The sequence below is a fragment of the Anas platyrhynchos genome, chromosome Z (assembly GCF_047663525.1).
Source record: "Anas platyrhynchos isolate ZD024472 breed Pekin duck chromosome Z, IASCAAS_PekinDuck_T2T, whole genome shotgun sequence".
Classification (NCBI taxonomy): Eukaryota; Metazoa; Chordata; class Aves; order Anseriformes; family Anatidae; genus Anas; species Anas platyrhynchos.
In genome coordinates this window covers 18,967,176-18,989,845 of record NC_092621.1, presented here as the reverse complement: position 1 = coordinate 18,989,845, position 22,670 = coordinate 18,967,176, and the positions used below count along the sequence as shown (strand labels likewise).

The window sequence follows — 22,670 nt, the reverse complement described above, 5'->3', positions numbered from 1 at the left end:
CAAATCAAAAGCACCCCCGATTTCTTACCTGAAATTCAGAATGGGTACACAGATCCTCAAGAAGAGTTGTCAGAAAAAGGAGTTGTGCCACCCAGGACATTGTACTCAAGACTTCAAGTTAACAGACATCCACTGCTTACAGTAAGTTAAGTGAAGGTGCATCTACAATTAAAACTTACTTTTCTGTACAATATGTAGCAGTAAAACCACAGTTTAAGTATTTTTAAATAGGTATTTAAGTATTTTTCAAAGAAATACAGAAAGAACAGCAGCGTGCTCCACCACAATAACAAATTGCATAGTACTGCCCAGTCAGTTCTGATACTCACATTAAACTTTCAGTCCTGCAAGCACAGATGGTAAGTATTATTTCCCTATACTAAGAGGGAAGACCGTACAAAAAATAGCACTTGGTATCGTGTGCTGAATACCTGCAAACAAGAGAAGCTTGTAAGCTTATTCAGCTGTTCAAGACATTACAAATTACTATTTACCATTTTCCTATGGGGCAGTGACACACATCCTTGTAGCTGGTAAATAAAAAAAATCAAGGAAAAAGCAACTTTATGAAAATCTCTTTGTAAAACTCTTAATGTCTGTTTACATAGCTTCTATAAGTCTGGGAAACTCTTACAGACAAACCACCAAGCTTGCTCTGAAGAAAACTTTTCCACAAGAGATACCAGAAGAGTACATTACATGTCTGTCGAAGGCAAAAACATACCACACATAGATCTGGTTTCCATCCTTCTCAAAAGGCTGCTTGGTATTACAGTGTATTTCAAATGAGTTGTGAATGCAGCCGTTTATCTTTAGTTCCATACCAAGACCACATATTTCATGCATGTTGAAAAAGTACCAGCTCACAAAGCTGCAATTATACATATTTTTTTGTTTGTGTGTATTTATTGTAGAAGCAGCCATCAATACAAAGGCTTAAAAGTTTGAAAAAAAAAAAAGATGAAGTTTTTATTAAGTAATTGTTTACAACATGTTTAACAGCTCCTTAAGATTGTCACCTCATCATTTGGCACAGATTTCAAAACTGTCCTGTTGAAAATGCAGGGACAATAATTTTAGATGCACTCTTTACGTAAAGCTCTCTCCCAAAACAGGTCTTCAGAGAACTATGTTCTCAGGCAAAATTCTGGTAACAAAGCAGTAAGTTCAAGGGATCTCCTAAATTCCACTTGCAAACAAAACAGGTATCACATCCCACCTGTTACAGCAATACATCCCACCTATTATAGCAACATACCGAACACCCCACCTGTTACAGCAACATACTGAACATCCCATCTCTTATAGCAACATACTGAACCATTTAACACTTAAGAAATACCTTAATTTTTTTTCCTGTATGTAGGAAGGCAAGAGCCATTTCATATTATTATAATCAACCCTGGGTTCATCGTAACTGAGTATGCATACATTGACAAAAGCATCAGTGTAAGATACAAGCTAGGTTGTAAATATCAGATATTCCATAAACATTAACAATAATGAGCATTTAGAAAAACAGCTCACTTAAAACACAAGAGAATAAAACAGTTTGGTACTAAATTGGCTTTAATCCCATGACTCAAATGAATTTGCGGAACTTGACATCCTCTCTCTTTCTGGGTTCATGCTGCTGCTGCCTTCATAACTCTAGAAAACAGAAGAGGTACTAGTTTAGAATCACTTAAAATTGTTTTAAGCAGTTTGCGTTCATGACTCTCAATGTCATCTGAACATTTTTCTTTAAGTAAATGCAGAAACTTTATCATTAACCTTCCATGTGTGTCAGACCCCAGTCTGAAATTAATGCACTTTTATCAACCTCAGTTTTAATCAGGAGTGGGAATAATCTTTCCCCAAGACTAAATCCTAACTTCTTCCCTTATCCAATACAAATCAATTAACAGAACCTTGGGGCAAAACTTCCTTCTCTGTCTTAAGGCTCTCTGCCTCCATCACTAAAGTAAAGTCACATCACATCAGTAATACCCTTTTCCTTTGGGAAGTTGATTAAGCCTGTCACCTAAAAGATAGTTCCAAAATAGTCAGATAAAAGCCTCCAACAGAGTCCAGTTTCAAGTTCATCATTTCATCATCAAATTACCCTTGCATCCATTCCAGTTGAAAGAGAAAGTGAATATTGCACACAAATTAAGATGGAATCTTCCTTCCCCAGGAAAGAGGTCATCAGCATCCTTATTATGCCCACATAACAGCAGAAGCCTACTGCAGGTGATGGATTTATTAGCACCACTACAGAACATCAGATACAGGTCTCTCATTAATAATAAAGCAGTAGGAAAAAAACAGCATTACTAGTTTATTTCAGTGGAAAAAGAGCTCATTAGGTGTTGTGGTTTTGGCTGAGACAGGGTTAATTTTCTTCCTAGAGGCTCATAAAAGGCTGTGTTTTGGATTTTTGATGGAAATTGGTGATATCACACCAATGTTTTATTTGCAAAGCAGATAAGCTGCCTGATGGGCAGGACATTAGGAAGGCACAGTCTTCAGGAATGACTGTTTTTAGAAGGACTTGTAAAGAAGGCATTAGAGTTTGATGATCTCCAACTCCAGAGTTCATGCACTGAATATGTATTATTAAGAAGGCAGCATTCCCAAGGCTTCATGAACAGCAATTAGATTTTCTCTGAAACTCATGTGTGTGGAACAGAAGTCAGTATCAGATTTTGTAATTCAGAGGTCGCAAAGGACATGAAAGACTGACTCAGTTCTACAAGTCTAAGATTTCATAGAACCACAAAGTTTGGAAAACACCTCCAAGATCATCTGGTCCAACCCTCCCCCTACCACCAGTATTACCCAATAAGTACCACCAGTATGTCCCTAAGCACCACGTCCAACCTTTTGTGGTGCAATTGCCTAAAGTAACAAGGAAAATAAAACTAACATTCACATTTTAAAGAAAATGTACAGCATTGAAGAGGCTGTCAGGGTAGGGCATAGCTGCATTACCTGAGCGTTCCCTAGGCTTCCAACCTTAGATGCTATCATGCTGAATGAGAGAGGGGATGTTAGGGAAGATACCACCATCAGGGGAGATACCGTCCCGAGGACCTCTTGACCCCTGGGATCAATCGACGGGCTGAGCCTCTCTTCCCCCCCCCCCCAAGCAACTGGGATGCCTTTGGGTGAGATTTGAACACTTGGTTATACTGGGTGTCTCCACTGAAACTTAGAAATCTCTCTAGAGTCTTTGTGCCTTTTAACACGTTAATTTCCAGGCTGCACACCTGTGTATTTCACACATGCTAGCTTGGTTTTGCAGACAGTCACTATCGCCAGCAATTCAAGGAACCTGTGTACCTGTTGCTGTAATAAATCACACTTGATTGCATTGTTCCTAGCTGTGATAGCTCTCATTAAACACAGCTAGAGTAAGGGCATTTATACGTTATTGGTGAATCCGTGACCATGGTAGTTCAGTGCTCTGAATCCAACCAGACCCCTAAGGGTTAATGTGTTACTGGTGAACCTGTGATTGTGATAGTTCAGAACCCTGAATCCGACCAGGCCCGTAACAGTTAATCAGCTGCACCCCTTACCTCAACACCTTCTTTGAACACCCCCCCAGTGACGGTGACTCCAACTCTGGCCAACCCGTTCTAATGCTGAATCACTCTTCCTGAGAAGCAATTTTTCCTGATTTCCAACTTGCCTCCCCTAACTTTTTGGAAGCAAGCTAGATTAAGACTGATGAATATGCCTTTGGAAGTGATCTAAACAAATAAAACATCCTTGAACACAAATCAGAAGAAAGGTCCACTGAGGCTGCTTTCAAGAGAAAGAAGCATAAGTTTAAGTGTGTAACTGAGGTCCCAATGAAGACCCGAAGTAGGAAAAAAAACAGATCTGATTAGGGAGCTGGACAGGAAGGTAGATACAGATAAAACATCCTTTACTTTCACTAGTTATGGGACACAAAAAGATCACTCAAAACAGCAAGATCTAAACTTGAATAACTCTAGCTTCATATACTGTGTGAGCATAGACTGAGTAATTGTTTCTGAGGTCTCTAACAATATTGACATTTGGGATGCAACTGAAATGCAATGCAGTTCTTATGTAAGCAAGAGATCAAGGAAAGGCTTTTACTGAAGGCATGAAAATTCAAGTACATAATACCAAGAAATATTAAACATCAATTGAAAAAAAAAACATTCCAAGTAGGAACATGCATAGAACTAAAAAGGGATTTGGGAGCTACGCCACCCAGACTGACTCATTTAGTCAAGCTGTATTTTAACACCTGGTAACATCAACCCTAAGAAACCAGACGATTCTTTATCACAGACATTATGAACAATTATAACACGGATCAGATTAGGACATGAATCTAGCTGTAACTGCTTTAAAGTTTTCAGTCAAATGAATTACTCGATTGAGTGATTCATAATAAGCAGTGACTGTGTAACTAGCAACTCTTTGTTCCAACGTATGTAGTAGGGAAGTTTTTGATACTACAGCCTTTGTGCATGTCTGCACAAACCTTTTCTTCTAGAGTCACTTGACAATGCAGATCAAGACTAATGCAGCTAGCAAGGCTCCAGTCTAAACAGTCTCTGAAGTCTAACTCTTAAAAAGTTAAACAAGTTATCCAACATGAATTTCAGAAGTACTGAGTATTCTGAAGATGCACAACTAAGATAAGGGACACAATTACAGCCCAAAGTTTCAGCAATATATACTTGGTATATACATGTACATTGCTAACCACACTTTTATATTTACACAGAATTCCAAAAGCCAAGGCTCCCACTTCATTTTCAGACTTACCTTTTGGGTATTAACAGACATAACGGGATTTGTTCTTTGAACACTAAAAGCAAGTTCTTCCAACCAAACAGGAACTTCCTGATGAGCCTACATAATTAGAAAAGTAAATTTAGAGTCTTCCACTGCTTTGCCAATTCATATTAACAGTTTCTACAAGCAAAGAAATAATACTTGCTTAGTATGTTAAAGTGAGATCCTAAAATAAAAGTAAAGTTGAGCACTACAATTTGAAACTTACATCTGAAAGCACTTTAACTAGAGGTTGCGCAAGATGGCCATCTGAACCATTATCAAAAAATGAAATTGCTTTGCCGATATTTCCACAACGACCAGTTCGTCCAATTCGGTGTACATACACTTCAATTGTCGAAGGAAGATCGAAATTAATAACATGCTGAACATTTTCAATATCCAGGCCTCTTGCTGCCACTGAAGTTGCCACCAGAACTGGACATTTGCCAGAACGAAAATCCTGAAGAGCTACCTCTCTCTCTCTCTGTTCCCTATCTCTGCCAAAAAGAAATACTGTTAGAATGGGTGTCTCTAAAATCTGCAGTATTATTTAAGATACAAGTTAAAAGGCCATGACTCAAAGACAGAAGTAGTTCCTGAAAAAACAACCCCAATATCCTACCAGTTAAAGATTTCTGATTTTTTTTAACTAACACAGCAGTAAGACATAGCAACTTATGCCTCCAGAGAAATTACATTTTTTGAGAGAATAACATGTATTAGAACCATTTCATCAGTGCATCTACAGTCCAATTAGAGGTAAACAAAACACTCTCAAAGTTGAGCATACAAAGCAGAAAAGAAGGATGTTATGGCAACCATAAATGTTGAAAGAAGGAAAAGACAGAAGAACTCCATTCTCAAGCATACAAATTAGTTAAGTGTTTTAAGCCACAAATTCGGAGTTCATTTCTATAGAATGCTCTGTCACAGAGATGAGCATTTTAGTTAGTAATTAGTAATTCACGCCATTACAAAAGAACCATATCATACTCATTGTCTCCCTTAAGATCCACTTGTTCAACTGTTTCTTTATGCCATAGCTAAAAGTGCTTTTCCCACTACTCTGCATTAAGCCAGATTATTAAAGATGGATTCCATGTAGCTTCTTGCATAGGATCCAGTATAGGAGCCAACAGTATAGGTCTTTTTTTTTTAATCACCAGAAGAAAATTAGATTTGCTCTGGGTTTTGCATTTTTAAAGAGTGTTTATAGATTATCTATAATACCATAGATCTGAGTTTAACTCATGTTCTTTATTGTCTAACTGAAAGAACAAATTAGAAAGCTAAAAAACAGTGCTCTGTTTAATCCTGTGCATGTGTGACATTTCTTTAAGCCTGGTAGGACACTATCCCAGAGAAGAGCCAACTATTATAACACACTTCAACTCAAAGAGCTCAGGTAGCTCTGACAAGTCAGCAGATTCCATGAAACTAGATATTCTATTCGTAATTATACTTTAATTCACTGCATAATAATTCTACCAGAATGCATTAAGAAAACTCCTTCCACACAAGACAGGTTGTACAATCACAATTCAGGCCAGCCACGCACAGGCCTGATCTTCTCAAAAAGATCTTTCATGTTTGTGAAAATGACAGTACATAGGATACAGACTTTTTTTTTTTTATCAGTTCTATAAAGGTTATTTTAACCTATCTACGGCCTTGGTATTCTGATGTTTGTCAAAACATCATCCAAAACAGAAGACATCCAAGACCATTCCTCTAAATTACAAGATGAAAAATAACACAATTACTTTGACATTTTGCAGCTCACTATGCATCTCAAGATTCAGTTAGCTAGCCTAGATTTCGACATAAAAATACTATGTTTCAGCTCATTATGTGAAAGACAGATTGCCTTAGACCTCAAATTAGTGAGCATCCCACCTTGTTTCTCAGCATTTGTTCAGAAACACAACACTGATGATTAGAATGCAAATACAAATTAGAAGAACTTTCTCTTTACACCAAACTCTAGTGTTAGAAGTCCATGAACACATCAAGAAGGAAAACAATAGCATCAAAAGCCTGTACAGGATATGGCTGGACTTAAGACTTTAGGAAACCTGTAAGACAGACTGGAAGATCCACAACTGCCACTTTAGTTCATGAACACCATCTTGCCACTAACATCGGTATCTTTTTTGGTCATGCAAATTATGACAGAATCTACATATAAACACCTTTTGATTCTACCCAATTTATTATATCCTAATTTTATTGTTTAGCAGCAGGTATAAGATCCTTCAGCTCTTACAGAGCATTTGAAGTATGCTCAACCACCAAGATTGATCCTGCACCTACAACATCAGACAGTGGTAAGTATTACAGAGCAGCACTGTCAAGTTTTCTTTGCAAAAGTGCTATCAACTACTACAACATCAGGCTTTGCACACCCATAAATGTTTACAGTGTAAAGGAGAATGATAATGTATGTCATGTATTATATTTCCAGCTCTTACAGAGCATTTGAAGTGTGGTAAACCATGAAGATAGATACTCAGCATATGCAGTGAGAACTGGCCTTCAGAAACACTGCATTTTCAACACAGTTCAGGTGCTGAAGATTACAAGGCAATCTGAGCCAATAAAAGCTAAGTCACAAACATGAAAGTTCAAGAAAAAACTTCTAAGATTATTACCAGCTTTCACTGAAAAAATACTTAACCAACTTTCACTTAATACTTACCCATGGATGCTAGTGGTTGGTATGTTTTCTTGACAAAGAAAGGCTGCAATGTAGTCTGCTTTTTTCTTTGTCTCCACAAACACCATGGTTCGTTCATTACCTACGTTGAACAAGAGTTCAGATCTATTGCAGTTTGAAACCTGATGCAGTTTCACTATTCACAGCTACAGTTACTTCTAATATCTAGTGTAAGAAATGGCTTTGAATAAAGGCTTTAGCTAATAGATACAATTTCTTGACTGTGTTGAGCTAATTCAATCCATCAATTTCCCGATCAACACAAACTCAGATGAACACTAGTGCATCATGTTTCTCCTTAGCAGAGAGATGAAATACAGATTCCGCTCTGTGGTAAGTCTCAGTATGAAGTCTCTTTCTATAGCATGTAGATTGACATGACACAATTCTGAATACTAAACACCACTAAGGTACACCAAAGGGAGCACCAAACTCACTCCCAGTTTTGAACATTAAAACATATGATGCATTCAGATCATCACTGTAAACATCCCAGCCATGGCACCTGGGACAGGCCCAGAGGTTCACTTTCATTTAGTAGGCCCACACTCTGGAGGTAATACCACCAGGTTCTAAAGCAGTTACTACATGTCCATGCAAAGAAACTAACCATCTGGGAAGCTTCTCTGCCACTACTCAGAGGTGAGACTCTGATAAATAGTGGTAACACTAACAAGTCTAAAACCTGTAACTCCCTGAAAAATGATTGAAAAAACTTCAGTCAATAATGTTGTAAATTAAACCATGACCCGTTTATAAGCAAAAGCACAGATTTAGAAGTGATTGTATCCCTGGAAGACAATTAGTAGTAAGGAAAGCTACCTGTCATATGCAGAATTTCTATGAGCTTATCCCTCTTGGAATACTGGGGAACCAAAAGAATACTTTGCTGAACATCACTGCAGGCTCCACCCACATGTCCAACAACAACAAATAGGTAGTCCATTTTCAAAAATTCACCAGCCAGCCTTGAAAAGAAAGAAAATTGAGCAATTTGAAGTCTATTGTGTAGCTTATTTTTGCTTTAAGATCAAGCGACTTCATGTGTTGTAAGCATCACAATTACTTACACCATTCCTCAGATGGCAGAGATTATAAAACCGTATATGCAATTTTTAAAAAAAGCTAGAAGTCTATTGTTTTCTAAACTGCTGTACAAAAAAATTAAGAAATCCACATACATACTTGAAGTAAAATGGTTTATTGACACAGATGCTCACAGAACCTTTCTTGGGACACTATTTCATCACTGTCTGGAAGTCCAGAATTTGAAACTGACCTTTGAGAGACAGCACCAACTTTAATGACTGTTGAAAAAAATAGGAAAACCATGGCTCTCAACTCCTCTACCTAGAAAGAGTCTTAATTACCCAAGTTCAGGAATAAAGCCAAAAGGTATGCTTAAACTAAATCTGACTACACTCTAAAAGGACTGAATGAAAGCGCAGGAGAGCATGAAATTAACAGGGCCAAAGAGAGCACCATGTCCTACCTACACTATTCGAAGTTGTTTTGAAAGTAGAATAAAGAAAAAAAATAGGTTTTCTGATTCCAGAATCAGAAAAGCAGTAAATCCCTGGGAAGAAAAAACGATTCCAGAGAAGGAGCTTTTCACTCTCTAAACTGAGAAGATCACTTTTAGGCATTGCGATTTCAAAAGGTGACAAAAATATTATCAGATTTCTGAACTGTGATACAAGCACTCAAGTTTCTGAAGTCTTTTATCAGCATTTGCAAATCCCGCAGGACTGACAGCAGCAAGATAGTGTTTTGCTTTGTTTTAAAAAGAAGCAGTCAGTGTATGTCTTGCACAGTTAAAGACTCTCTCTTTTCTGAGGTTGTTAATTACACTCATCCCTCATTATGCAGCAGAAACATGTAGCAAGACTATTAGCCAAAACAAACTTATGAAGATAACCTAGAGATCCAGAGACCAAGGATTCCTCCCGTGGTTTGCCAGGCTCAGCAACACCATTACCATCTGCTGAAATTTGATCTCTGCTTGGGAAGTAGAACCTTAAGGGTAGTGAATGATAGAGCTTTAACATTCATCTAAAACACATTAGAGAAGTTTCAGAATTACCAAAACCAAAGAGCACTCGTGCATATAAAGAACGGTATGTCAGAAAGGCTGGTGAGTTGAGCAACCATTGAGCTGTTTGTTTAAACTTCACCCTGACAGCAAAAATAGAAGTACTGGTGCTGCCTTTTGAACACAGCAGAATCACTGCTTTTGTGCTTGCACAAATATATGGAGCAATAAGGGCAGGAGACAAATAGAGGTAGGACGAGGATTGCTGCAGAAGTAGTAGAATTCAAGAGCTTTCAGACATATTTCACAGCTTCCCTGAGACTCCCCAGCTAAATTAAGCAATTCATCTTTCATCTATACAAGTTAGGATATCTGTTGTTTAGAAAAAAAGACAAGTCTTCAGCAAGAAATGTTAACTGTATAGCTTTTCAGTATACTCTAGCAAGTTTGTAAGTTTTAAAAATACTTAATATACTTAATTCTTCTGACATTCAGCTCTACAAAAGTACACCTTCAGCTCTATTTCCATTTTTATTTAGCTTACCTCTGAACTTCTTCAGGGAAAGTGGCACTAAACATCAGTGTTTGGCGGTTTTCTTTTGATGGCATGTCTGGGGAAGAAATCAGCTTCTTCATATCTAAGCCAAAACCCATATCAAGCATGCGGTCTGCTTCATCTAGCACCAAGTATTTCAATTCACACAAACCAATCTGTAAATATTTCGGTGAAAGAAAAATTGCATTGATTCAATGACAGCACACACTTAAAATAATGTCTTAGCTGCCAAAATACATCTTTTACTCCTTTCAAATAGAATTTAATTATTGACAAACAAGATCAGTCCTTATCATGCATTTTCTTTTATTTGAAATGAAACTGTGTTCAAGTCTTAGGTTCTCTCCCTCACATGTTCTCAGAAAACTCTTTGTTCTGTAAAAATTAAACATCAGAAGACACGTAAAGGACATTACAACTTCCCTTTGCTGATGGAGACTCATTGTGACTAGAACCCCAAGAACCACAGAAAGCCAATCTCTCTACTGTATTACCACGGGGTTTTTTTTCCTAAATTATTTGTCCAGTGCAACATCACTGAGACACCACTATAAAGCAATTTGAATTTATAATGGCTTGAGGAATAAAAATTCAAATACGTTACACCTGAAATTTATTATATTTTGAACAAAACCAGTATGAAAAAGTTCGAAGAATTAACATCAGCACAATTCTACCAGCAGATAAAAGCTGTTCTATAGCAAAACAAGCAAGACATGAAAAGAAAATCTGCTACGGAACTTTCCATGAAAACTAAGACAACACATTCCACCTATTTAACTATAAAATGTAGCTGAATACTGCAGCCAATTTGATCTAGACTGGTATTTATCAGCATGCCCTGAAAAGGAGTGAAGAGATCTGGGCTCACAGTACTTTCAAAATCCTCGTGGTATTCAGTTATTCCAAGAAAAGGTCACTTGGATTAAGTGCCAGTACGAAGACAGCATACTGCCTGGTGTTTGTGGCTCTGTATTTGCTTCTAGCAAAACTGAATAATGAACACCAATATACGCAAGACTAAGAGTGCTTAAGGGAATTCAGGCTAAGTTTCACAATCTTACCTTCTCTTTTCCAATAATGTCTAGAAGCCTTCCTGGAGTCGCACATAATATATTACAGCCTTGCATTATCTGACGAATTGAATGGCCTGTTTGCGTGCCTCCATAGATCACAACAGGCCTTATACAAGTTCTATTGTACAGAAAAGAAGTGTGATTAATTTGCCATGTAGATAAATTGCATTATTACAGAAAAACATATGATCAGATTTACCACAAACCAACTTAAACTGACTTGTTTAATTCCTTCACCATACAGCACAGCCTATTATCAAAAGCAGGACCCAAGACTAAAAACACACTCATAATAAGCTCAAGGTTCCCATTCATACTACCATTTCAGAGGATGCATAAGTGGCTTTCTTGGAATGAACACTGCATCTCACCTGCATTCTTCCCTCATCCTTCAACTGAGATAGAGCACTGCAGTAAGAACTGAAATGTGTTAGACATTGTTCCCTTTCACACTGAAGACTTAGACGGACGAGGATCAAAAAATATGCCATTCAGAGGCTTCTCACATATCAAAAGAACAGTGCAGTACATATACCAAAGTGCATCTTTGTAAAGCAACTAGTCACATGGAGAACGCAGCACACTCAAGCGCAAGACTGCAAGCACCTTCCATCACTGGATCATTTAGTACTCTCTCTGGTAAGGTTTTTGTCTAGATCAACAAAGTAAAACTGCATCAGATTTCCTTCTGTAGAAAGAACAACCCTATAACCATGAACTACCTTATTCAGCTACTTGCTAGGCTTCTACGTTCATGCAATGAGCATTTCCATATTCAAATTCTAGATGTCTGTTCCTGAAGATACTATTCAGCTTCATACATAACAAGGCTGAATCACAACTGGTATATTTTTACTGTTTATCTGGAAGTTTTCACAAAACTTTGATCATAAATATAAGTAGGTTGGACTGGTAACATATCAGCATTTATGTTACCAGTTGATGATATTTTATATTCCTGTTTGTGAGCTAAAGTGAAGAGCTTAAGAAAATAACAGATCTGAACTGAGCAATACACACACTATACTGAAGAGGCAACAGGCTCACAACCTGATATTGCTTAACTGGCTTATGTTGTATCTTGCTTTTACTGCCAGGCAGCTGCGGCAGCAGCTTTCTGAATTCAAAAGGTAGTTTATTGTGAAGTAGTCTGTATGTAGTTTAAAAGAGCATTAATTAGTAGAACTAGCTACATGAGTAAAACAGTTTTAGGTATTAAGACGCTACTCTTAGTACTATGCTGAGCCAATAGCTATGTACTACCTCCAAGAGCAAAAAACAGCCACCAAGCCAAAGTCTGCTTGAACAACCAAAGGCAAGTCCACCAGACTTTGCACTGAAAGTGATGCTCTCCATTCCGCCTTTTAAGAATAAGAAGTCATTACAGATAATTGATGTATTTCCTCCATTCACTGGTGAACCTATCACTGAATAGCAGAAAAATCACTAGCAATCTAGCATAAAGGTAATCTCATCTATCATGCAACATCCAAGGCCGCAATGACAAGTTAAAACCTTTTGTTTTGAAGAAGAACTACTGAAGAAAACCTTCCCCGAACTGGGAAATATTTCTGTTCAAGACCAGAAACACTGGAAAGTATAGAGGTACTACAAACCATCACTGAAACCCCTAACACAACTCTGTCAAGATGAAAGTAACAGCAAGTAACCAATAAAGCAAGCTAAATTTAAGCTCTTTAAGCTCTTCAATTATCTGATCACTAAAGACGATGCGACAGTTTTAGTACTCCTCTACAAGCCGAAGTAAGCCTCCCCATCCTTGCCAATGTGAAGATGAAAAGTTTAAATTTCTAACCATATGGTAATAACTTGCTAACCACCTAAGTGCAAGTGTCTGTAATCATTCCATTTGACTGGCAAGAAAAATTTTTTGAAAGCTTCTGAAAGAACGCAGGCTTGCAGATTAAGTAACAAGCAATACCAGGCAGCAGTGCACAAGCTTACCCATACACAAATTTCCTTGCTTCTAGGAAGATCTGATTTATCAGTTCTCGAGTTGGGGCAACAATAATACATTCTGGCTCTTGCTGCTTTTTAAAGCTACTGGCAGTTACGCCATCTCTCATCATCTGGGCCACAATTGGTAGGAGAAAAGCTGCCTAAAAAAAAAAGCATTAATATATGTTCAGCCTTAAAGCATTACTCAGTTACACTAAATGCTTTGTATCAATCTTAAAAAGCTGGAGCACTATAGCACACTATCAACTTCAAGCGAAACACACTGCAAAAGGATTGACCTGAACACACCACAGAACAACAAAACTTATTTCTCCCTACTCGTGAAGTACAAAAGCACCTCTGGACCTTCAGAGTCTAATAATGCAGGAACACCATCATGCACTACCTTACTTCTGAGTTCTTTGGGCAGTTCTACACATCCTCCTGATGCACACTGGTAATTGATAACCCTGGCATCAAATGCCCTTCTAGAACATGCACTTAGAAGCTTTACATTACCATTAACAGATTTGTAAGGTACCAATGTATCACTAATCTCTAGACTATTACAATAGTACATCAGTTTGTGACATCTGCATCAACACTCTTAGTTACCAGTAAGACAAATTACCCCCAAAATAGAACATTTAACAGTTGTCCCAAAAGCATTCAGAATATTTGTAGCATAAGACTTGGACACTATACCTCCTTTCCATAAACAGGAGAGGTTTTTCAAAACATTAACTAATAAGCTACATAACACAGCTGGAGTTCTACATTACACTGAACTTCAAATAGCTATGCTTAATAGCCAAATAGTCTCGTATGGAGCTGTCAATGGTAAGGTTTCAGTATATTAGAGAGTTTAAAAAGTTGAGACAACTGTCACCTTCATAACTCTAGTCACTGTTCCATTATTAAGATCAGATGTCTGAAACTAAACATCAAACTGATCAGACCTGGTAAAACCAAGACAACACACCAGACACACTATTACAATCTGGCATGAGTGTAAAAAAAAAAAAAAACAAAACCTTCCAACTACTGAGTTTTTTCCATGATGGCCTGTATGTCTATTTCAGTATCTGCAGACCTGGAGGCTGGCCTGCTGTGCCTAGTAATTAGTTCACTGATGTATTTAAAAAGATAATAAGCCTGAGAATGTGAATATCCACCCATCCTGTATATCTGTGAAGAACAGTACACTTGCCATTTCTGTGCAAAGTAAATCATTCAACACAAAAAAATAATACATTAGATGCTTTTCAATAAAAGAATGGTTATTGAGAAGACAGGCATTTATCTAAAACTTCAAAGTCACATTTCCAGTATAAACAAATGTTATACAAAATGCTTACAGTTTTTCCTGATCCTGTCTGGGCACATGCCATTAAATCCCGCCCTGCCAGTATAATAGGAATGCTGTACTTCTGCACTGGTGTAAGTTTAGAATATCCAGCTCTAGCAACGTTCTTGTTTAAAGTCTGACAGAGGCTAGCTTCTTCAAAAGACTGTAGAAGAAAAAAGAAAAATGTGCATTTTACATTATACAACTACGTAAGTTAGAGTTTTAAAAGTGAGATGTTTATATGATACAGACATCTGAACACTGGAAGTGTGTTAAATTATGAGGGAGGGGTTTCACCAGTCATCTAGACTGTCAAGATTCTCACAAGTGAAAGACCCAAGGTTTTCTTCAAACCCACTCATGCCCTGCAAAGTAGTGGTATTTGTGTGTCAGTAAAGGATTTGGAGAACTGCATAGAAGCTGTGTATTACATCTGGATTCAAACATTTGCACCATGACACACTGAAAATGAACTAGAACTCTGTTTTGTTACATGTACTGGATATATTCAGTCTCTGTGCTAAAACTACTAAGGGGAGTTAAATCAACATCACTATTCAGGAGCAAAAAGCAGCATATGTGACAACACAATTTTAACTTCAGTGAGAGAACCTTTGTAGGAGTGGGAAAGGGATCAACTCTACGTGTTACTACCATCCCTGCCTCTGCCATTCTTCCTCATCCTTCTTCCTAAAAATGAGTCTGTCTTTTTGTTGTTGTTCAAGCTAGCCAACTGGCATTCTGTGGAAGCAAAGTTACAGAGAGCTTTTAAAAAATAAACTGCAGATAAGAGAAAATGGGGCTACAGATGTTCAAAACCACCTTTGTCCAAATGAAAAGTATTCCAACAGGTATTCATTCACAATCTTAAAGATTCCCCAACAACCAACTTCAACAAGATGACTATCAACCTTCCTAGAAATTGCTGCCTAAGACCTTTTTTTTTTACAAGCCGTAAACTGGTGTTTTCTGTAACTTAATATACATACTTCCTGTTCATCCAGCATTACCTTTTTTAAGCCATTTCTGTCATTTGTCAACGTAATCTTGAACTCAAATTTGTATCTTCCAGGAAGGTGGCATCACCTTCCAGCACAGTATTGTTTCCAATATTCAAACTCTGTATTTTCATTAGGACTGTATACTACACTCAGGATACATCCTTGCAGAATTATGTAATACAGTCTCCAAGACTAAGAGTTTACTAACCATTAATGGTGCTGGAGGGTCAAGTCCTGACACTTCGACAATGTTTTCATCATACTTGTCAAAATTGATTCCTGTTTGATAACGTGCAAAGATTGTTTCCTCATCATCAGGTGGAGGAGGGGGAATGTACGTCACCTTTGGACCTTAAGAATACAAGAACATAAATTGATGAACAGTAACAGAAAATTTAAACTTAGACTATTTTAAGTATGGAGCTATTGAAAGGAAGTTCAGTGGTACGTCATTTGCTCTTTCCTCCACTTTCTAGGTAAGAAAGAAATTTCATACACTAATTCGATTAAAATTTAGTTTTATACTACTAGACCTAAAATTTACTTGCATGTGAAGTCAGACTTTTGTAAAGCATTTTTATAAAGCACTCATCTCACATTTTCTCAAGTTTAAAAGTGACTCACAGAAAATTAGGCTCTACGGTTCTACAACAAAAACTCATTACACTATAAATTGTTAATAAGCAAGGATAATTCATTTGTCATGGCAGTACATTTACACTTCTGCATTCTGCAAGGTACGTTTCAAGCTAATAAACACAGATGTATAATGAATTATTTGATATTCACTAAAGGTTACCAATAGAACACTTTTCACAGGAAGCAGGGTCCCTCCAGTCTTGGTCACATTGTTCATTACTCACTTTCAAATACAAACCAGAAGCCCCTTTATTAAGATCAAAATTAAAAAGAGTCCTTCTACCGTGGGGAACTGCCAACTGGAGGAGATATTTTCCTGAAGAATCTCCTTTTATGATTGTTTTTCCTTGCAACTCCCACACCTATGCCTTTATTGCTGAGGCGTATTTTCTATCCCATTTCCTCATGTCCTCTCCATGGCCATGCAGGTAACACCACACATAGTGGCACGTAGTGAGTGTTCCCACTACATCCCCTCTCTTGAGCACATGAATGCCTACTCCTAAGAGATGAGATTGGTTCACAGAAGTGGAGAGAAAGGAATTCTCTTAGGGTTGCTGCACCTGCCGAGACAAAGGCCCACAGGGAGGAAGAAAGACTTTCTCCATGTTGCTGGAGTTGCCCGCCAGTTCATCACCCATTTGTCCCTCTCTGTCTTTCTAGATCATTACTGTCAGTGAGTTGGCATACAACAGTGGTGCACTCTGTACAAACTTCTGCCACACGGGTGGATGTGAACCTGGCTGTCTCAATCTTTGAGTAACTGCTATTTGTTCAGGCCACCAAAAATCACTTCCAGCGTTGCTAGTTCCTTCAGGTACTGGATAGCTCTCTCCCTGCTGGTCCACTTGCCTGGGTGACATACAAAATCTTCCTTGAAGGCACATCCTTCCTTCACACCCGACAGGAGTCCCCTCTAGAAGCTGAGGGCTTGTGCCTGTTTTCCAGTCACTCTGTCAATGCCCCCTCCATAAAGAAGGATCCCAGCTGCTTGGCTTCCCTGCCCTCTCATTCCATGCCACTGGCCCTGCATCAGAGCAGCCAGGTGGCAATGTGCTCTCCTGTGTAACAGCTAGGAACTTTTCACATATCTCACAACTCTCTCAGGTATAGGGATCACATTTATGAGATCTACTTCTCCCTCCGTTTGTTCTCAGGATGGCCCAGTGCTGACCCCAGCAGGCCGATCAGCACCACACAACTGCTCACCCTCACCAGGTGGAACGGAGGGAGTATCAGAAAAGTGCAAGAACTCCCATGGCTTGAGATAGGGACAGTCTGCTAGGTAAAGGAAAAACAAGGAATGAAGGAATTCATCTGCTACTTCCAATGGCAGGCAGATGTTCAGCCACTTCCAGGGAAACACGACTCATCACGTGTAATGGTTTCTTGGGAAAACAGACACTATCATTCCAAATGCCTCCTCCCTCCCTACACCCTGTCCTTCTTTCCCCTGTATTTTATTGCTGAGCATGATGCCATGTGGTGTGGGATATCCCTCCTCTGGTCAGTCTGGGTCAGCTGTCCTTGCTCTGTTCCCTCCCAGCTTTTAGCACATCCCCATCCTCCTTGCTGGCAAAGCAAAGTAGGAGAGTCTTTGACTATGTGCAAGCACAATTATGCAACAATTAAAAACACTACTGTGTTGTCACCACTATTTCCATCAAAAATCCAAAACACTGCACCATACGAGCCGCTAGGAAGAAAATTAACTCCATCCCTGCCAAAACCTTGATAGCCTGCTTTGGAGTCAGTCACCTGCCTTGCCCACTTCATCTTCCTTCCCCTTCTTAGTAGACGTGTTTCTTCCCTCACTCAAGTTTTCTCACCCATTGTTTCTTCTTGTAAATAAGGGCAATTGATACCAGCACAGGCTGGCTCTGAGGTACAGCTGCATGGCCTGTTGCAGGAGTTGGATCGGCACTGAGTGTGGCCAGACCCCCACACATTGCAGTGATCTGTGTCTGTCTGGAAGTGCCAGGGCGATGGCATAACATTTTAAAACATTTTACCACTTTTTCAGGATTCTGCACTTGTTCAGGGTGAAGTTCCAAAATACTGGAGGCACTCACTCGTCCTAGGTGCCTGCCCATATCCTCCCACACTCCCTGCCACTTAACTATCCTGCCTCAGGGCAGACATCTGGTTGGTGTTCTTAGAAGTTTAGCAACCTGAAACACATTCAGGAGACACAGCAATAGGAACATGTTCATTTAAACATCCCGAGGATATTGATTTCTCAAGAGCTACTGTAACTAACCTGGAGAAAAATGGGACAATGAAGGAGAAAGAAAAGGGAAAGAAGCAGGGGAAGTGTCTTCCCTCATTTCTCCCACAGATTGGCTGCCAAAAGGAGAAAAAGTAGAGTGTGTAATTTATAGTTTCCAAGAGATGGTTCTCAAAGTACAGGACTGACAGCAATGGTGAGTACAAACACCCAATTGGTCTCACAACCACTAATTCTATCATATCATAAGCCAGTGACATAGCACAGTGAACTACAGCCCTAAACCAGCTCCCAGAAGTGATAAACAGCATTACAGGAAGCCTAGACAGCAAAAAAGGTGTTACACAAGAACTTCGGGAACAAACACAACAACTCAGAGCAAAATGATCAATGTAGTCACCAGCAACAATTAAACTATCAGAATGTTTTTTAAACAGTCTGTTGTAACATGCTGGGATGGAGTTCCCTTTTCCCCACAGCAGCCCACACAGTGCTGTGCTCTGCACCTGTAGCTAGAAAAGCCCTGGTATCACACTGGTGTTGCATCAATTGCTGAGTGGTGCTGGCACAGCACCAAGACTGCCTCCAAACCTCCCAGAGCCAGCAGGCTGGGGGTAGGCAAGAAGTGGGGAGGGGACATCTCCAGGGCAGCTGACCTAAACCAACCAAGGGATGTTCCATAGTGTGAGATGGCACACAGCAATAAAAGGTGGGGAAGGGGGAGGAGGGGATCTCATCGTGAAGATGTCTGTCCTCCTGAACAACTGCCATGCATATTGAGGCCCTGCTTCCCAGAACATGAGCAAACATCACTCATTGATGGGAAGGAGAGAATTTTCTTCTCTCTGTGCTTCTGCACAGCCTTTGTTTTTTGCCCCCTTTCTTTTCCCTTTAATTGAATTATCCTTATCTCAACCCGTGAGCCTTTCTTCCAGCCTACTTTCTTCTCCCCACTCTCTTCTTCTGAGAAGGGGAATGAGAGCAGTTGTGGTGAACTTCAGCTGCCCAAAAGACAAAACCAGACCAGATGTGGATCTGATCGTATCTGTCATTAACTCAACCCATGAAGCCCCACCATTGATGCCGAAAGGACTGTGGTGGTTTAACCCAGCAGGCAGCTCAACACAACACAGCCGTATGCTCACTCCCTTTTGTCCCAGAGCAATGAGGGAGAGAACTGGAAGAAAAACAGTGAAACTTGTAGGCTAATAAAGAGTTTAACAGGACAGAAAAGCAAAGTAATAATACCAACAAAAGAATATTCAAAACAAGTAACGCACAGTGCAATTGTTCACTATCAGCTGACTGATGCCCAGCAGCATCTGAGCTGCAGCAGCCTTACCCTGACAGCCAATTCCCCCCACCCTATTTTATTACTAAGCATGACACAAGTTATTGGACATCCCTTTGGCCAGCCTGGGCCCTCTGTCCTGGCTGTGTCCCCTCCCTGCTCCTGGGACACCCTCAGTCACTGGCAGTGCAGCACGAGGAGCTGAAACATCCTGGGCTCTGTGCAAGCCTTCCTGTGAAACAACTAAAACATTGGTGTCCTATGAGCACTATTCTCATCCTAAATCCAAAGCACAACACCACATCAGCTACTAGGAAGAAAAATAGCTCTAACCCAGCCAAAACGAGGACATCACTTCAGGACAATCTTGGGAAAAAAGAAATCTCTAGCAAGAAACTAATGTCAGTTTTTAAAATCTTGCATTGTTTCCTCCAAGGCAAGTTTTTTTTTTTCCCCTAAAATAAAATGTCGTGAGTAACAAGAAATTCACACATGCTTATGGTTACAGCACCTTTGTTTTAAGAAACTCAACCCCTTCACAAAATCAGATGCATTTTGTGCTACACAGCCAACTTCTACATACATGAAAAGTCAAACTTTAGCATCATCATCGTAATTTCTCAAGTGTTAGGGAATATTTAAATCAGAAAACACTACCCTGTTATTTCAATAGCCACACATTTTTAACATCCAGTCCATGAAAGTTCTTACCTTGGCATTCATCCATGGCATGCATGTTGTTTTCATGATCGTGGTCACCTGAAAAGCAAAGACATTTATTCTTACAGTGAGGAAAGGTTTTAACAGATGAAAAAAAGTGTATTAATGCTGAGCTATTACAACAGCACACACAGAATCCTTTTTCAGTCCTTAACCTTGCTATTCACAAAACAGAAAGATCCTCAACCCTAAGTGGCTGCCTCCAGCTACGCTATGCAAGCAGTTGTATTGCTCATTTTAAAGAACGGTAAAAAAGAAAACTTTAATACAAGGCCCTTCAACAAAAGAAAAGAGGCTAGAATTATAGCTAAGAGATGCAAGACTAAGTGAAGAGGAAGGACAATAGCAAAAGCTGAAATACTTCTCAAACCATTCATAAAAATATTTGAAGCCTGAATTTTGCAAGTGGTACCACAGAAGTATGGTGATGCTGCAGTACCTCCTTTGACTCTGTTTAAATTCTTCCTCCCTACACCTCCACAAGCACAGAAGAATAGGATCAGGCCATCTTATTAATCTGATTGCGCGTTCTAAACAAGATTGAAGTATCAACTCTGGACATAAATACTAGCTCCAGAGAGGCAGTCAGAATTGTTACCTGGACCAGGAATACTCTGTTCCACATCAGGACTTGAGCTATTTATTCTGTGAAATCACAGCTGCATGGAGGTGGTGACAGGGAAGACAAGCAAAGATGCAACATTCAATGCATGTAATCACTTTTTAATAGACTTATTTTTCAATCACAAGATCTTCTTTGCTTACACAGTATCTAGTAACAAAATGCACAAAACTATTTAAGAAAAGTCAGCACAACCCCATCTTCATTACCTCTACCACCTCTATTATAATGGCCTTACCCCCATTCAGAGGGAGGAAGCATAACCACCTAATAGCACTCCTGCTGTCCGGCCACAGAATACAACTGTTAAAATAAGAAGCTCACCTAACATCAGTGGAGTTCTTTTCATTAGATATAGAAATGTTCTCTTACTATACAATGGACACTTTCCCATGCAACTACCAAACAAATCTTTCCACATGACAAGAAAAATTGCTACCTGCCAATTTCCTTAACAATCATTAAGTACTAACACTTCACACAATAATACTGAAAAAGGAATGAATTACTATCCTGCATTAAGGATGCAGTGTGTCCACTACAGAGACATGTTAATAAGCAAATAGTTGAGTTTCTAAAAATCATGAACTGAACTAAATTTAATCTGAACAAACCTAATTTGAATTAAGCCACAAAAGCAACTCAATTGCTTTCAGGATATTGAAGAGCACATCTGAAAACACGTACTAATCATTGCATCTTTTCTACAGTGAAAAATCCTACTTTTGCCAGTATCACAGAAAATGTTCTTATATTCAGAGTATTCATCATCCACACTACCCATTACACTAGTTTAACAGTATTTACAGTTTGAATTACAAGACTTTTGTGACCAATGGACTACTAGGTAGCAAAACACAAATCAGTGGCAAAAGACAGGACCATAAGGGAAAGTGCTCTTGTAGATGGAAAAAAAAATAAAATAATGTCAGCAGGAAAATGTGGCCTCACAGGCTACAGAACTTACGCATTCTCAGCCTGCACAAATATAAATCTTTTCCTTGGAGATAAGAAAAATCTAGAGTGACAAGAGCAAAGCTGAAAAAGTTCTTAAAGGCTTGCTTTGAGTTTTGTTTAGCGTTTCTGCTTCTTTGTGCATTAACTTACACAGCAATAAGAGGACCAAAAAATGCAGAAGACAACAGCTTTGAAAATCTAATTGCTGAAATTTATCTACATTACAAACATATTTAGTTTGGGCATGCAAGCAGGCCATCTAGCATGACAATAGGTTCTTCACTGGCAGAAAAATTAAGCTAACACCATTTAGCAAAGCTATGAAGGTACTGCATTGCTAGAAATCAGCAATGAAGAAATCCAAAATATTCACCATGCTACTAAACAGTCTTTACCTGAATGACCTCCAATTGCTCCCCTTCCTCTAGGACCAAGAAAGTTGCCCTGCGGAGGCTTGTCTCTATGCTCATTTCTAATACCTGTAAGTAATATACAGTATAGTGGATATAGCATTCAACATTAAGTCATATAAAGACCTATGCTTAAAGCTAGTAAAATACAATCACAGAATATCCCAAGTTGGAAGGGACCCACAAGGACCATTGAGCCCAAGTCCTGGCTGCACACAGGACCACCCAAAAACTAGGCCATGTGCCTGAGAGCGTTGTCCAAATGCATCTTGAACTCCTGCAGCTTGGTGCCGTGACAACTGCCCTGGGG

At 39.1% G+C, this 22,670-nt stretch overlaps 1 protein-coding gene across 3 annotated transcripts in view; it reads right to left on the bottom strand.

Moving 5' to 3' along the window:
• Positions 1-218: 218 nt before the first annotated feature.
• The window catches only part of DDX4 (DEAD-box helicase 4), a 38,083-nt gene continuing 15,631 nt past the window's right edge, over positions 219-22,670 (bottom strand). For all 3 annotated transcript variants that reach the window (XM_072031069.1, XM_038171360.2, XM_072031070.1), the window contains exons 7-18: positions 22,346-22,429; positions 20,363-20,410; positions 15,703-15,845; positions 14,504-14,656; positions 13,152-13,306; positions 11,175-11,304; positions 10,099-10,265; positions 8,345-8,490; positions 7,505-7,604; positions 5,033-5,303; positions 4,795-4,881; positions 219-1,650 (exon numbers count right to left, since the gene is read on the bottom strand). In XM_072031069.1, coding sequence (XP_071887170.1) covers positions 1,570-1,650; positions 4,795-4,881; positions 5,033-5,303; positions 7,505-7,604; positions 8,345-8,490; positions 10,099-10,265; positions 11,175-11,304; positions 13,152-13,306; positions 14,504-14,656; positions 15,703-15,845; positions 20,363-20,410; positions 22,346-22,429 — 1,565 coding nt within the window. In that variant the 3' untranslated portion in view covers positions 219-1,569. The remainder of the gene's footprint in view (positions 1,651-4,794; positions 4,882-5,032; positions 5,304-7,504; positions 7,605-8,344; positions 8,491-10,098; positions 10,266-11,174; positions 11,305-13,151; positions 13,307-14,503; positions 14,657-15,702; positions 15,846-20,362; positions 20,411-22,345; positions 22,430-22,670) is intronic.